This window comes from Mytilus galloprovincialis, chromosome 9 (assembly GCF_965363235.1).
Source record: "Mytilus galloprovincialis chromosome 9, xbMytGall1.hap1.1, whole genome shotgun sequence".
NCBI lineage: Eukaryota > Metazoa > Mollusca > Bivalvia > Mytilida > Mytilidae > Mytilus > Mytilus galloprovincialis.
In genome coordinates, this window is record NC_134846.1 from 94449430 (window position 1) to 94467554 (window position 18125).

At 32.3% G+C, this 18125-nt stretch overlaps 1 protein-coding gene across 1 annotated transcript in view; it reads left to right on the forward strand.

Moving 5' to 3' along the window:
* Window positions 1-17724, forward strand: part of LOC143046420 (nucleolar protein 11-like) — a 43926-nt gene extending 26202 nt beyond the window's left edge. The window contains exons 10-16 of the mRNA XM_076219584.1: window positions 3859-4034; window positions 6924-7049; window positions 12406-12492; window positions 12898-12976; window positions 13259-13342; window positions 15750-15857; window positions 17580-17724. Coding sequence (XP_076075699.1) covers window positions 3859-4034; window positions 6924-7049; window positions 12406-12492; window positions 12898-12976; window positions 13259-13342; window positions 15750-15857; window positions 17580-17702 — 783 coding nt within the window. The 3' untranslated portion in view covers window positions 17703-17724. The remainder of the gene's footprint in view (window positions 1-3858; window positions 4035-6923; window positions 7050-12405; window positions 12493-12897; window positions 12977-13258; window positions 13343-15749; window positions 15858-17579) is intronic.
* The last annotated feature ends 401 nt before the right edge of the window (window positions 17725-18125 follow it).

Below are 18125 nucleotides of genomic sequence, written 5' to 3' on the forward strand. Positions count from 1 at the left end.
GAAACGTCGATAATATGTGAACCAAGGACCGGAACGAACTTGTATTTCCGAATTTGCTCAAGTATCTTATTTTAACTCAGGTCATCTTGATTAAGTAACAAAACTTCAATGCTGGGAAGAAAAAAAACTTTTTCGTTCTTTATCATGTTTATGTTGTTTTTTTTTAAGTCGGGGAAAGAAAAGGAACATATGATTTTGCATCATTTTTTTTTAAGTGACAGTGTCAGTGTTGTCAAAGAACAACCAGCAAACTGTACATTTAACATCATTAAATGAATAAAGACCCTACCAAATTATAAACCTTTTTATCCGTGTAGTACATAGTACGTAAATGAAATGCAACTTGAAATTTAAATCGATTTAAATTAGAACCGAGATTACCTCCCCTGTCGATGGATTATACAGGACATTATTATAAAATTTTTTAAAGATAATTCTAAAGATAAAAAGTCTAAACACATTAAATTTATTATAAATATTTTAAATATATAACATGTATTAAAAAGAAATGCTGCAAGGTTTAGATACAATTTTGAAACTTTAATTAAGTGTATGCAAATATTGTAAACCTTTGAAAAAATACAAAGTCAAATATGATACTATATAATAATCCCAAAAAAGTTACACTTTCAAAATCCGAAGATACATTACAGATGCATGCTTAATTTTTTTAAACGAAAATCCATGCGTCTACTTGTATATAAGCTGATCAGCTGTTACTTGCTAGCTGACATTACAACATGATAGAAGTTTCAGTTAAAAAAAAAATAAAACTATTTTTTCTGTGACTACTTTATTTTATTTCTTTTCACTTTTTCTTTTTTAGAATCTTTTCTCTAATAAAAAAAGAAGAATTGGCTATATGTGACTTGATAATCGATAACAGGATAATATAACTAATTTTTGTAAAAGAAATAAATTGTCTTTTTGACACATTCCCTATCCAGTCCATTCGAATTTTAGACCATGTATATTAAACTTGTATTTTGAGTATCTTCTGACGGGATGTAGAAAAGACATTTCCTTACCCAATAGAAGCACACAATGGATCTATTAGATAATGAGGAACAAAAAGGTTCAGTGTCTTTTTGTTTTTGGAATGTGCAAGTACCACGTCAACTTATTTGTATTATTTGTATTTTTATTAAACTGATGAGTTAAGCCTTTTTCAACGGATTGTGTATAGTTCGTTCTTATGTTTTACTGTTACACCACTGTCCAAGGTTAGGGGAGGTTTGGGATCCCGTTTGTATGTTAAACCTGCCACATTCTCTATGTATGTGCCTGTCCCAAGTCAGGAGCCTGATAATTTAGTGGTTACCGTTTGCTTATCATAACTGTTACATATTTGTTTTTGGTTTCATTTGTTTTGTGCATAGATTAGGCTGTTGGTTATCTCGTTTGAATCGTTTTAAATTGTTATTTCGGGGCCTTTTATAACTGACAATGCGGTATGGGTTTTGCTCATTGTTGAAGTCGTACGGTGACCTATACATGTAGTTGTTAATTTCTGTGTCATGTTGGTCTTCTGTAGAGATTTGTCCCATTGTCAACCATACCACATCTTCTTATTTATAATAAATGCATAATGCAATAAAATGACTATAAAACCACTTAACTCCTATCATTGTCCGTATTCCCCAAAGATAGATATGTTATTATTCTATTTTTTCATGATATATTCATCTTTTGTCTTAGATTAAAAATAAAATTGTAAAAGAACCCAAAGTCATCGCCCCCTATCCTCTCAGCCCCAGTTAAAAAAATATCAATATGTAGATCAATTTAACAATCACACTGTACAGTATGCACCAATTTACTCAATGTTCGAAATAATATGAATGGTACTACATTTTACTGCATAACATTTATTTTACAACTAAGAGGTTTAACAAAAATGGACGCTTATGTAAATTTTGAAAGTCAGCAGCCAAGTTCACACATTAATAATTTCTACTCTAATAGTTCTCAACTATTTTTGTGTGCCCCACGTAATTAGTAAAGAGCATGCATCCGTCCTCTAATTTTTATGCCCCCTCTTTAGCGGAGCGAGCATTAAGTTGTACCCTTGTCCGTCTATACATTCCAAATTGGTTTCCGATGTCTACCTTTAGTTTTCCTCAACCAAATGTTAAAATACTTATACACACAAAACACAGGTCAAGTTCCATTTTGGTGGCGTCACTTTTACCAGTTAGAGTTATGCTCCTTAACAAAAGGAAAAAATGGTGAATTTTTCGTTTCCGTTTTCCAACTTTAGTTTGTCTCTTCCAAATGATATAAAACGTATACACACTGTTCATTACAACAAAACACAGATAAAGTTTGAATTTTGATGGTGCCACTTTTCCAGTTCATGAGTTATGCCCCTTTACTAAAAGCAAAATTGCTGAATTGTTCGTTTCCGTTCTCTAACTTTATTTTGCTTCAACCTAAAATGTCATGAAACTTATAAACAATGCTTATTACCACAAAACACGTACCAAGTATGAATTTTGGTAATTTCTTTAGTTTGTGTTCTAGGGTTATGCTCCTTTACAAATGGAAAAAAAAGCTGATTTTTTTTGTTTCCGATCTCTAACTTAAGTTTGTCTCAATTAAATACTATGAAATGCATATATAATGATTATTGCCACAAAACTCAGTTTTAGTTCAAATTAATTTTGGTAGCGTCACTTTTAAAGTTCTTGAGTAATGTCTCTCTATATCTTTAAATGTTAATGGGAGCATCAACTGAGTCCCTATGGACACATTCTCCATTTATTTAAGTTAAATTATTCAATCTTTGGGCTAAGAAAAAAATAAGGAAATTAATTGAAACCTTATAGTCATAAATAACATTGCCTATTCATCAGATCATGCACAATTGATTTTGTTATGTAAATAACAATAGAGAAAAAAAAATATTGTGAAAACAGGGGGGGGGGGGGGGTTTATGTCATAAGCCTGTTGTTAGCAGCAAAGAATCTTAGATTATTATACAAAGTATTCAAAACTAAAAAAATATGTATCTGCTGTCTCTCTTTTATATGAAAATACATACTTAGATATACATTATTATTATTATATATCTGATTTGCAATGGTTGCTAAGCAAGATATTATATCATGGATACGACCCTGTGTAATCATAGAAACACTGAATGAAGAATTATATTAGAATTGCACATCTGCACTAAAGGTACTGATAAATATCCGTTAGTTCTACGTTTCAAGCTTAAAGATTACACTCAGTGATACTAAACATTTTTTGAAGTGTTCTTCAACTGTTAACTTAAAACTAATTATGCGTTGCTAAGGAAAACTCGGGTTGATTTGACAGGTTATATATATATAGATACAAAATCAAATTGTGTTTTTTTCATGCAAACGTTGTTTCTAAATATATCAATATAGGAGTCGCCTTAATATGAGTTGTATGAAAATATTTGAATTTTTCATTTTTTTTTTATAGATAACATTGAATAAAAAAGTACTTTTGTGTGGTTACTAGGCAACATTGTGGTTGCTAGGTTGCTATTAAGAACATTTTAAAATGATAGACCCAACAATAATAAATATTCAAGTGTTTGGTAACACGTTACCATTCATTTTAATAGATTCAGAAGTTTTTTTCTAGGGCAATTGCAATAGAGATGGATATTATAGTTCGTTTTATGAAATCCGTTGCTAGGCAACCAAATAATCACATAAACACGAAATGTTCAACATTTTTTTAAGTCACTATGCATAAACTAATGATGGATTGAATATGAAGTCATTTGAAGAGGGGGCCAAAAATGCCCCTTATCATACCTTGTCCTTTGGTATTTTGTTTTTAAAATTTTACCGTAATAGAATGTCAATATTTTTTTTTCAGGTGACAAACTATAAAAAGTTTACTGAAATGTTTAACAAAGTGAAGCCATTATTATCAGACCTAGAGAGTCAAAGTAATTTGATGCTGCACTTTGTACAACGTTGTCTCACTGAAAAGAAGTTCTTCCCAAAGACAGAAGTACAGTTTCTTATAGAAACACAGGCTATACCTTCTGTGTAAGTACATCTTATAGAAGCACAGGCTATACCTTCTGTGTAAGTACATCTTATAGAAACACAGGCTTTACCTTCTGTGTAAGTACATCTTATAGAAACACAGGCTATACCTTCTGTGTAAGTACATCTTATAGAAGCACAGGCTATACCTTCTGTGTAAGTACATCTTATAGAAGCACAGGCTATACCTTCTGTGTAAGTACATCTTATAGAAACACAGGCTATACCTTCTGTGTAAGTACATCTTATAACAACACAGGCTATACCTTCTGTGTAAGTACATTTTATAGAAGCACAGGCTATACCTTCTGTGTAGTACATTTTATAGAAGCACAGGCTATACCTTCTGTGTAAGTACATCTTATAGAAACACAGGCTATACCTTCTGTGTAAGTACATCTTATAGAAACACAGGCTATACCTTCTGTGTAAGTACATACTGTGTAATTAACACATCAGTAGTTTAGAAATGAAACTTTGCCTGATAATTTACCTCTTATCAGAAGGTGGGTCACAAACAAGGGTTGAAATAACTACACTGGCAAACAAGGCTTAATAAAATCTATGCTGAAAGTCATTGGCAAAAACTTCAACTAAAAAGTCAAATTTCAGAAATACGGAACGCCAAGGAAAATTCAAAACAGAAAAGTCTTGAATCTAATGGCAAAACTAAAAGCTCAAACACATCACACGAAGGGACACAAATGTCATATTCCTGACTTGGTACAGGCATTTTCTTAAGTAGTAAATAATGGATTTACCTGGTTTTATAGCTAGCTAAACCTCTCACTTGTATGACACAAAACCATCCCTGTGCATATCTACAAAAATAAATAATTATGTGATCCTTTACCACTTTAATATTTTATGTTGTTAACATAAATGATCATGGTCAAAAGTTTGACTCTGGGTATTTTATAATTATGGGACACACATATTAGTTTGAGAGAACAAGAATTGTCACTAAATGATGATTTTTTACCAAATTTTGGTGAATATGACAAAATATATTGTGGATAGAAATAAACTGTATTTAGATAAAGGATCAGCAATACAAGAAATGAATCAAAACTAGTCTTGAAAAAAAGTTTACCTTTGATGAATTTAGTTATTTTAGGTTCCATTTTATCTTATAGTTTGCTGCTTTGAAGACCCATTGGTGGCCTTCAGCTGTTGTCTGATCTTTGGTCAGGTTATTGTCTCTCTGACATATTCCACAGTTCCATTCTTAATTTTATGAATTTACAGAGAAACACAGGAGTCTGAGTGACTAGTTGTACAATGATATTTTGTTGAATAACCCTGATCTGATTGACTAGTTGTACAATGATATTTTGGTGAATAACCCTGATCTGATTGACTAGTTGTACAATGATATTTGGTGAATTACCCTGATCTGATTAACTAGTTGTACAATGATATTTTGGTGAATAACCCTGATCTGTTTGACTAGTTATACAATGATATTTTGTTGAATAACCCTGATCTGATTGACTAGTTGTACAATGATATTTGGTGAATTACCCTGATCTGATTGACTAGTTGTACAATGATATTTGGTGAATTACCCTGATCTGATTAACTAGTTGTACAATGATATTTTGGTGAATAACCCTGATCTGTTTGACTAGTTATACAATGATATTTTGTTGAATAACCCTGATCTGATTGACTAGTTGTACAATGATATTTGGTGAATTACCCTGATCTGATTGACTAGTTGTACAATGATATTTGGTGAATTACCCTGATCTGATTAACTAGTTGTACAATGATATTTTGGTGAATAACCCTGATCTGTTTGACTAGTTATACAATGATATTTTGTTGAATAACCCTGATCTGATTGACTAGTTGTACAATGATATTTGGTGAATTACCCTGATCTGATTGACTAGTTGTACAATGATATTTGGTGAATTACCCTGATCTGATTAACTAGTTGTACAATGATATTTTGGTGAATAACCCTGATCTGTTTGACTAGTTATACAATGATATTTTGTTGAATAACCCTGATCTGATTGACTAGTTGTACAATGATATTTGGTGAATTACCCTGATCTGATTAACTAGTTGTACAATGATATTTTGGTGAATAACCCTGATCTGTTTGACTAGTTATACAATGATATTTTGTTGAATAACCCTGATCTGATTGACTAGTTGTACAATGATATTTGGTGAATTACCCTGATCTGATTGACAAGTTGTACAATGATATTTTGGTGAATAACCCTGATCTGTTTGACTAGTTATACAATGATATTTTGGTGAATAACCCAAATCTGATTGACTAGTTGTACAATGATATTTTGGTGAATAACCCAGATCTGATTGACTAGTTGTACAATGATATTTTGGTGAATAACCCTGATCTGTTTGACTAGTTATACAATGATATTTTGGTGAATAACCCAGATCTGATTGACTAGTTGTACAATGATATTTTGGTGAATAACCCAGATCTGATTGACTAGTTGTACAATGATATTTTGGTGAATAACCCAGATCTGATTGACTAGTTGTACAATGATATTTTGGTGAATAACCCAGATCTGTTTGACTAGTTATACAATGATATTTTGGTGAATAACCCAGATCTGATTGACTAGTTGTACAATGATATTTTGGTGAATAACCCAGATCTGATTGACTAGTTATACAATGATATTTTGGTGAATAACCCAGATCTGATTGACTAGTTGTACAATGATATTTTGGTGAATAACCCAGATCTGTTTGACTAGTTGTACAATGATATTTTGGTGAATAACCCAGATCTGATTGACTAGTTGTACAATGATATTTTGGTGAATAACCCAGATCTGATTGACTAGTTGTACAATGATATTTTGGTGAATAACCCAGATCTGTTTTACTTTGTAGATTGATGACACATTTGTTTGATGCTCTTATCAAACATAAAGAAACAGGTTTGCTGAAAAATATCTTGGAGTATATCTCCAATATACCAGAATCTTGCCTCTGTAAGATGTTAAATTATATTTTAAGGTGAGTACACCAAGACAAGGCACATTGCAGTGTAGTACCAATATACCAGAATCTTGCCTCTTCAGTAAAATAACACTGTTAATACTAGATTAATCTGTTTACTCAAGATTAAAGTATTACAGCAAAATAAAACTTGTTACAGCCAATTCCATTGAGTGTGTAGACAAAGGTAATATCTTTGGTTAGCTTGCTTGTTAGCTGAACCGTGAAGTTTTTATTAGATAACGTATACTACTCTCCTGTCGAAGTAGCCTAGTCCTACAAACAGATAGATTTGTTATCTGTCAGACTAGTCTACTCTTAAAGGAGGATAGTTTACCTTACCTAATAAAAACTTCAAGGTTCAGCTAGCAAGCAAGCTAACCAAAGGATACTATACTACACACTGGATGGAATCGGCTGTAAATATTACAGCAAAATATCACTGGTTACAAGATTTCTCTGTTTACACAAAATTCAAATATACCAGTAAAATAAAACATGTTGATACAAGATTCCATTTAAAAATATCAAATCCAATATAATGTTCCTGATATACATGCAGGGGTCACCATACCAGGCGAAGTGAGCGACTCTAGGTCTCCCCACTTCGCTCTAGAGAAGCGCCAGGGAGAAGTTTATGTCGCCCTTGATTTTCAGTAAAATTCCCCAATGTCGCCTCATGATTTTTGAGAAATTCTCGATTCAAACGTAAACGACCGATAGGTATTGAAATACAAAGCATGTTTTCCCTAAATTCAGAACTGATTTCTCCGCGATAGTATCATACTTCAATATAAAAATTGCATGCCCGGGTGTACTATAAGCAAGAAAAAAGAAAAATATCGATTTTATTATGATTGTTTATTGTCCGCCATCTTTGTTGTTGAAAATTGTAGATGGCTCCATTTCATCTTTTCAACTCTCATCATTTACCTAATCCATATTGATATGCACTATTGATTTTGATTTTCTTATATTTACTGACAATATGTGATGCCCCATAAAAAATTTCAGCTTTCTTTTCAAAAAACGGAATATTATCAACTGGTATCCGCTTGTATTTTTACTACGTATTTAGTTTAGTACACTGCCGGGAACCAGCACAACGATTATAAACTACAAAACGCAGTCGTTTTTTTGTTCAGGATTTTGTTAAACAGACTGATACATGTGCTTTGTTTCAGCTAAAGGTCCTTTAAACAGTATTTCAATGAATATCTGCTCATGAATTTGATTAGGAACGGCAAAGTAAGAATTTTTTACGCGGATCGCACCGTATTTGTTTTTGATTTACAAGTACCTATTCAATTCCGGTTATGAAAAATATGACTTTTCCGATGTTACTTTTTGTGATTTAGTCAAATTTTAAACACTCGTGAAGTGTTTTAGAATCAATTATATACATTTCTAACGGCAACTTGATTTTGGAAATCGGCATTTCCATGAAAATACCGCAAACGTGTGCGATTACATGTACACGATTTAAAATTAACAGTTTTACTTTATGTTTTCAACACATGTCAAACAGTTTTCTCTCTGAATTCTTATAAAATATTATTTAAAGAACAAATACATATTAGAATCATGATCTTAGCTGTGAAAGACAGTGAAACCGTATTTTAACTTTTCTTAATTGATTATTATTTTTGTTTTAAAAGGTTCTTGGACTTGGTTTAATTTTAAAGTCTTTGAAATGCAGCATAATTTGATCGATGTCAAATCTTCAATTCATTTAGACCTACCAGAATAAACATAGCTCTTATGCCATTAACTTATGGTCCTTATGTCATGATATTTTTGACAATTTGCATAGGTACACATGTAAATAAAAAAGTATTTCAGACTACAAGCATGGCAAGACAAGGACTTACAAAATGTACTTCCTTAGCAATTGTCATGCAAAAATGATTAGAAAAGTAACAAAAAGGTATAGATTCTTAGAAAATTTTATTCATAAAAAGTATAAACCGTAAAACGCGATCTGTCGATTTTCCCTGAAGTCTCCCTGTTGGGCCTTTACTTCTCCCTGAAGTCTCCCTGTTCGGTCTTCACTTCTCCTTGTTTGGCTGCCAGGGAGAAGTGACTTCTCCCCATAATTTTGAAGTGTGGTGACCCCTGTACATGACAGAAAATAATGTTCCTGATATACATGACAGAACATTGTGTCTTATCTTTATAGTTTGATATACATGACAGAAAATTGTGTCTTATCTTTGTAGTTTGATATACATGACAGAAAATAATGTTCCTGATATACATGACAGAACATTGTGTCTTATCTTTATAGTTTGATATACATGACAGAAAATTGTGTCTTATCTTTGTAGTTTGATATACATGACAGAAAATAATGTTCCTGATATACAAGACAGAAAATTGTTTCTTATCTTTGTAGTTTGATATACATGACAGAAAATTGTGTCTTATCTTTGTAGTTTGATATACATGACAGAAAATTGTGTCTTATCTTTGTAGTTTGATATACATGACAGAAAATAATGTTCCTGATATACATGACAGAACATTGTGTCTTATCTTTATAGTTTGATATACATGACAGAAAATTGTGTCTTATCTTTGTAGTTTGATATACATGACAGAAAATAATGTTCCTGATATACATGACAGAACATTGTGTCTTATCTTTATAGTTTGATATACATGACAGAAAATTGTGTCTTATCTTTGTAGTTTGATATACATGACAGAAAATAATGTTCCTGATATACATGACAGAAAATTGTGTCTTATCTTTGTAGTTTGATATACATGACAGAAAATTGTGTCTTATCTTTGTAGTTTGATATACATGACAGAAAATTGTGTCTTATCTTTGTAGTTTGATATACATGACAGAAAATTGTGTCTTATCTTTGTAGTTTGATATACATGACAGAAAATAATGTTCCTGATATACATGACAGAACATTGTGTCTTATCTTTATAGTTTGATATACATGACAGAAAATTGTGTCTTATCTTTGTAGTTTGATATACATGACATTGTGTCTTATCTTTATAGTTTGATATACATGACAGAAAATTGTGTCTTATCTTTGTAGTTTGATATACATGACAGAAAATTGTGTCTTATCTTTATAGTTTGATATACATGACAGAAAATTGTCTCTTATCTTTGTAGTTTGATATACATGACAGAAAATAATGTTCCTGATATACATGACAGAACATTGTGTCTTATCTTTATAGTTTGATATACATGACAGAAAACTGTGTCTTATCTTTGTAGTTTGATATACATGACAGAAAATTGTGTCTTATCTTTGTAGTTTGATATACATGTCAGAAAATTGTGTCTTATCTTTGTAGTTTGATATACATGACAGAAAACTGTGTCTTATCTTTGTAGTTTGATATACATGACAGAAAATTGTGTCTTATCTTTATAGTTTGATATACATGACAGAAAATTGTGTCTTATCTTTATAGTTTGATTTACTTGACAGAAAACTGTGTCTTATCTTTGTAGTTTGATATACTTGACAGAAAATTGTGTCTTATCTTTGTAGTTTGATATACATGACAGAAAACTGTGTCTTATCTTTGTAGTTTGATATACATGACAGAAAATTGTGTCTTATCTTTATAGTTTGATATACATGACAGAAAACTGTGTCTTATCTTTGTAGTTTGATATACATGACAGAAAATTGTGTCTTATCTTTGTAGTTTGATATACATGTCAGAAAATTGTGTCTTATCTTTGTAGTTTGATATACATGACAGAAAACTGTGTCTTATCTTTGTAGTTTGATATACATGACAGAAAACTGTGTCTTATCTTTGTAGTTTGATATACTTGACAGAAAATTGTGTCTTATCTTTGTAGTTTGATATACATGACAGAAAACTGTGTCTTATCTTTGTAGTTTGATATACATGACAGAAAATTGTGTCTTATCTTTGTAGTTTGATATACATGACAGAAAATAATGTTCCTGATATACATGACAGAACATTGTGTCTTATCTTTATAGTTTGATATACATGACAGAAAACTGTGTCTTATCTTTGTAGTTTGATATACTTGACAGAAAATTGTGTCTTATCTTTGTAGTTTGATATACATGACAGAAAACTGTGTCTTATCTTTATAGTTTGATATACATGACAGAAAATTGTGTCTTATCTTTATAGTTTGATATACATGACAGAAAATTGTGTCTTATCTTTGTAGTTTGATATACATGACAGAAAATAATGTTCCTGATATACATGACAGAACATTGTGTCTTATCTTTATAGTTTGATATACATGACAGCAAATTGTGTCTTATCTTTATAGTTTGATATACATGACAGAAAATTGTGTCTTATCTTTATAGTTTGATATACATGACAGAAAACTGTGTCTTATCTTTGTAGTTTGATATACTTGACAGAAACTTGTGTCTTATCTTTGTAGTTTGATATACATGACAGAAAATTGTGTCTTATCTTTATAGTTTGATATACATGACAGAAAACTGTGTCTTATCTTTGTAGTTTGATATACATGTCAGAAAATTGTGTCTTATCTTTATAGTTTGATATACATGACAGAAAACTGTGTCTTATCTTTGTAGTTTGATATACATGACAGAAAATTGTGTCTTATCTTTGTAGTTTGATATACATGACAGAAAATTGTGTCTTATCTTTGTAGTTTGATATACATGACAGAAAATTGTGTCTTATCTTTGTAGTTTGATATACATGACAGAAAATTGTGTCTTATCTTTATAGTTTGATATACATGACAGAAAACTGTGTCTTATCTTTGTAGTTTGATATACATGTCAGAAAATTGTGTCTTATCTTTATAGTTTGATATACATGACAGAAAACTGTGTCTTATCTTTGTAGTTTGATATACATGACAGAAAATTGTGTCTTATCTTTGTAGTTTGATATACATGACAGAAAATTGTGTCTTATCTTTGTAGTTTGATATACATGACAGAAAATTGTGTCTTATCTTTGTAGTTTGATATACATGACAGAAAATTGTGTCTTATCTTTGTAGTTTGATATACATGACAGAAAATAATGTTCCTGATATACATGACAGAACATTGTGTCTTATCTTTATAGTTTGATATACATGACAGAAAACTGTGTCTTATCTTTGTAGTTTGATATACATGACAGAAAATTGTGTCTTATCTTTATAGTTTGATATACATGACAGAAAATTGTGTCTTATCTTTGTAGTTTGATATACATGACAGAAAACTGTGTCTTATCTTTGTTGTTTGATATACTTGACAGAAAATTGTGTGTTATCTTTGTTGTTTGATATACTTGACAGAAAATTGTGTCTTATCTTTATAGTTTGATATACATGACAGAAAATTGTGTCTTATCTTTGTAGTTTAGAAGAAAAAGATTTAGATGAACAACAAAATGGTCAGTCAACTGTAGAAGGATGTCCACTGTCCTCTTCAAAGATGTATTTTATGTATCCTTTTGTCAATACTCACACATTTGTTTGCCTTTGAATACTATGAAAGAATATTAATGAAACGCTACATATTGCAAGTTTTTGTATAGAAATGTTGACAATTCTGCTAGTATTTATTCAGTTGAAAGTTTATACATTAGGGCAAAATTATGTATCTCAGACTAAAATATCAATCAGTACACTTACTTGTTTTTATGTTAAACGCAAGTTAAAAAAAGAAGGAAATTACAAAAGGTGCAATCCAAATCATAAGCATGATTAGTCCAATCATAAGCATGATTAGTCCAAGTAATGAAACCAAAGTATGAACAATATTACAGTGTTATTAACAAAGAGAAAAGGTTGAAGGAGTATAATCTACAGAAGCAAAATAAAGTTTGATTATACTTAACATGTAATCAGAAATCAGATCTTACACATGGCATTCAATGATGTGTTCCTGGTAGAGTGTGTCGGAATGCTCTCATTTAAAAATGTTCTGGTGAGTAAACTGAAATTCGGTTTTGTCAGGGTTTAATTCAAACATTTTTCACTGTATATTCTAAGATATATATTTCACAAAATGAAGGGGTTATGTATCTGGAGTTGGAGAAAATAATTCATCATGTATACTATTTAATGTATCTGTTCTACCTGCAGGTTTATGGACAAAGGGACATAACTCAATTGGTAAAATTAAAATGTTAAATGTAGTGACAGTAGTAACTGATCACTGACACTAAAATGACTATGTAGTTGTGACAGGAATCTTTTATCTTTACAGGTTTTGTTAGAGTATTTATACTTTCTGCTTAACATAGGACCAGAACAGATAGAAGATATACCAAACAATCCTTCGTTGGGCCAGGTAATTATTTCACTCTGATTTAACCAGAAATACCAAACACCTTCGTTGAGACAGATATTACTGTAGTTTCATTTTTAGCTAACCTGGGCCAAGTGAGCTTTTCTCATCACTTGGCGTCCGTCGTCCGTCGTGGTCGTTGTTAATATTTTACATTTTGAACTTCTACTAGAGAGCCACTGAATGGAATGAAACCAAACATGGCATGAATGTTCCTGATGAGGTGCTGATCAAGTGTTGTTACTTTGTAGCCAATCCATCATCCAAGATGGCCGCCAGCGGGGGACTTAGTTTAACATAGGACCCTATGGAAAATGCATACAAATGACTTCTTTTAGAGAACCACTAAATGGAATGAAATCAAGCATAGCATGAATATTCCTTATGAGGTGCTGACCAAGTGTTGTTACTTTGTAGCCGATCCATCATCCAAGATGGCTGCAAGCGGGGGACTTAGTTTAACATAGGACCCTATGGGAAATGCATACAAATGACTTCTTTTAGAGAACCACTAAATGGAATGAAATCAAGCATAGCATGAATATTCCTTATGAGGTGCTGACCAAGTGTTGTTACTTTGTAGCCGATCCATCATCCAAGATGGCTGCCAGCAGGGGACTTAGTTTAACATAGGACCCTATGGGAAATGCATACAAATGACTTCTTTTAGAGAACCACTAAATGGAATGAAATCAAGCATAGCATGAACATTTCTTATGAGGTGCTGACCAAGTGTTGTTACTTTGTAGCCGATCCATCATCCAAGATGGCTGCAAGCGGGGGACTTAGTTTAACATAGGACCCTATGGGAAATGCATACAAATGACTTCTTTTAGAGAACCACTAAATGGAATGAAATCAAGCATAGCATGAATATTCCTTATGAGGTGCTGACCAAGTGTTGTTACTTTGTAGCCGATCCATCATCCAAGATGGCTGCCAGCAGGGGACTTAGTTTAACATAGGACCCTATGGGAAATGCATACAAATGACTTCTTTTAGAGAACCACTAAATGGAATGAAATCAAGCATAGCATGAATATTTCTTATGAGGTGCTGACCAAGTGTTGTTACTTTGTAGCTGATCCATGGTCCAAGATGGCTGCCAGCGGGGGACTTAGTTTAACATAGGACCCATGGGAAATACATTCAAATTTCTTCTTTTAGAGAACCACTGAATGGAATAAAATCAAACATAGCATGATTGTTACGGATGTGGTGCTGACCAAGTGTTGTGACTTTGTAGCCGATCCATCATCCAAGATGGCCACCAGCAGGGCACTTAGTTTAACATAGGACCCTATGGGAAATACATACAAATGACTTCTTTTAGTGAACCACTGAATGGAATATAACAAAACATAGCATGAATGTTCCTAATGAGATGCTGACCAAGTGTTGTTACTTTGTCGCCGATCAAACATCTAATATGGCAGCCAGTGGGGGGACTTAGTTTTACATAGGACCCTATGGGAAATACATTCAAATTTCTTCTTTTAGAGAACCACTGAATGGAATGAAATCAAACATAGCATAAATGTTTCTTATGAGATACTGACCAAGTGTTGTTACTTTGTAGCCGATCCATCATCCAAGATGGCTGCCAGCGGGGGGTTTAGTTTATCATAGAACCCTATGGGAAATGCATACAAAGGTCTTCTTTTAGAGAACCACTGAATTGAATGAAACCCAACATAGCATTAATGTTCCTTATGAGGTGCTGAACAAGTTTTTTTTAACTTTGTAGCCAAATTTTATCTTTTTTATATGATTTCAAAAACCCAAGTAGAGTCAGGTGAGCAATACAGGCTCTTTAGAACCTCAAGTTTTTTTTTTAAATACCAATTAGTGTGGGTTTCGTTGGAACAGGTGAACCATAAATTCAATAGTTCAATGAATTACAAATTTTTTATGGGCTTTGTATGTAGAGATAAGCAAAAACCACGAAAATGCAAGTTTTTTGCAATCCACGAAAAATTTATACCCAACAAAATGAATGAATCCACAGTTCTTCATATTCAGATTTGACCAGGAATACCAAACAATCTGTCCTTGGGGCAGGTATTTCTTCATTCTCAGATTTAACCAGAAATATCCTTTCCTTGGGGCAGGTAATTACTTCATACTCAGATTTAACCAGAAATATCCTTTCCTTGGGGAAGGTAACTACTTCATATTCAGATCTAACCAGAAATATCCATTCCTTGGGGCAGGTAATTACTTCATACTCAGATTTAACCAGAAATATCCATTGCTAGGGGCAGGTAATTACTTCATATTCAGATTTATACCAGAAATAACAAACAATCCTTCCTTGGTGCAGGTAATTTTCTACATTTCAGACAATACCAGTATGATATGGTGAATGTCTGGTTTGCCTGACTAATCAATATCATTATTATTGTTTCAGGTTGTAGACTGGTTATGTTGTATATTAGATGGACATTTTACACAACTAATTATCTCCCCTGATGCCAGAGGTGTACTTGTGCATCTGCATAGTATTGTAGAATCTCAGGTAAATATTGAAAGGATTATCTCCCCTGGTGAGAGGTGTACTTGTGCATCTCCATAGTATTGTAGAATCTCAGGTAAATATTAATATGATTATCTCCCCTGGTGAGAGGTGTACTTGTGCATCTGCATAGTATTGTAGAATCTCAGGTAAATATTGAAAGGATTATCTCCCTTGGTGAGAGATGTACTTGTGCATCTCCATAGTATTGTAGAATCTCAGGTAAATATTGATATGGTTATCTCCCCTGATGCCAGATTTGTATTTGTGCATCTGCATAGTATTATAGAATCTCAGGTAAATATTGATTGGATTATCTCCCCTGATGAGAGGTGTACTTGTGCATCTGAATAGTATTGTAGAATCTCGGGTAAATATTGATATGATTATCTCCCCTGGTGAGAGGTGTACTTGTGCATCTGCATAGTATTGTAGAATCTCAGTTTAATATTGAAAGGATTATCTCCCTTGGTGAGAGATGTACTTGTGCATCTCCATAGTATTGTAGAATCTCAGGTAAATATTGATATGGTTATCTCCCCTGATGCCAGATTTGTACTTGTACATCTGCATAGTATTGTAGAATCTCAGGTAAATATTGATTGGATTATCTCCCCTGATGAGAGGTGTACTTGTGCATCTGAATAGTATTGTAGAATCTCAGGTAAATATTGATATGATTATCTCCCCTGGTGAGAGGTGTACTTGTGCATCTGCATAGTATTGTAGAATCTCAGGTAAATATTGATATGATTATCTCCCCTGGTGAGAGGTGTACTTGTGCATCTGCATAGTATTGTAGAATCTCAGGTAAATATTGATATGATTATCTCCCCTGGTGAGAGGTGTTCTTGTGCATCTGCATAGTATTGTAGAATCTCAGGTAAATATTGATTGGATTATCTCCCCTGGTGAGAGGTGTACTTGTGCATCTGCATATTATTCTAGAATCTCACGTAAATATTGATATGATTATCTCCCCTGATGCCAGATGTGTACTTGTGCATCTGCATAGTATTGTAGAATCTCAGGTAAATATTGATAGGATTATCTCCTCTTATGAGAGGCGTAATTATGAATCTGCACCGTATTCTAGAATCTAAGGTATTTAATGATAGGATAATCTCCCTTGATAAAAGTTGTACTTGTGAATCTGCACAGTATTCTAGAATCTAAGGTATTTAATGGTAGGATTATCTCCCCTGATGCATTTGTATAGTATTGTAAAAACTCAGATGAATATTCAGATAGGAGTATTGATACATCTGTATAATATGTTAGATTTAGTTTAGGGGATAATAGAGGAGTGACCTGGTTTTTTTTAGATTTAGTTTAGGGGATAATAGAGGAGTGACCTGTTTTTTTTATTCTGTTATTTTGTTTTGCTACAGAGTAGTCAGTCTTGTTACTATATTTGTTATTTTTGGTGGTAACAGAATTAGCAGTCCTGTTGTTATTAGTCTGTTAATTTTAGGGGTAACATACCTTAAAAATATTTGGCTGTTCTCTTTTCCTCCCTGTGTAGTCTGTACATTACATTTTCATATTTAATGGGTTTATTTCAACTAAAAGCAGGGTAAAAATCAGTCCTGTTGTTATTAATTTTGTTAAATTTAGGGTTACAATTGTTGTTATTGCTCTGTTATTTTCAGGTTGAGTTTTACAATCAGTTAGTAAGTTTAGACGCTCTACTACAACAACTGATGTCTAGATGTTATTTTTCAGGTTGAGTTTTACGATCAGTTAGTAAGTTTAGATGCTCTACTACAACAACTGAAGTCTAGATGTGCAATACCAACAAACAAGATGGTTGGACAATACTGTATTGAAGTTTTACACATACTGTAAATAAAAATCATATTAATTCACATTGTTGTGTTGATTTTATTTTGAATCCTTTCTTATTGACGTCATTCTTTACATACACCAGATTCACTAGCATTTATGTTTTTCAGTAAAAGATCTACCTGTATTGACCGACAGGTCCCTTAAAGGGGCACTAGCTATGATATATAGAAAAAAATAAAATGTTTTTTTGTGGTTCAATCATTTATGAAAGGAAAAAAGTGAAATAATAATTCGCTTTTAGCAGCCAGTTTGGTTTAATTTTGTTAAAATAAGCTAAGGATCATCATTATTGAATTATTTACTTGCAAGTGAATAATTCAACTTATTGAATCCTTATTGATGTAATTTTAATTTAACACCTTAGCTAGAAAAAGGTTATGCTTAAACTAGGTGTGTTCAGCTATTAACAGTAAAAGAAATGTC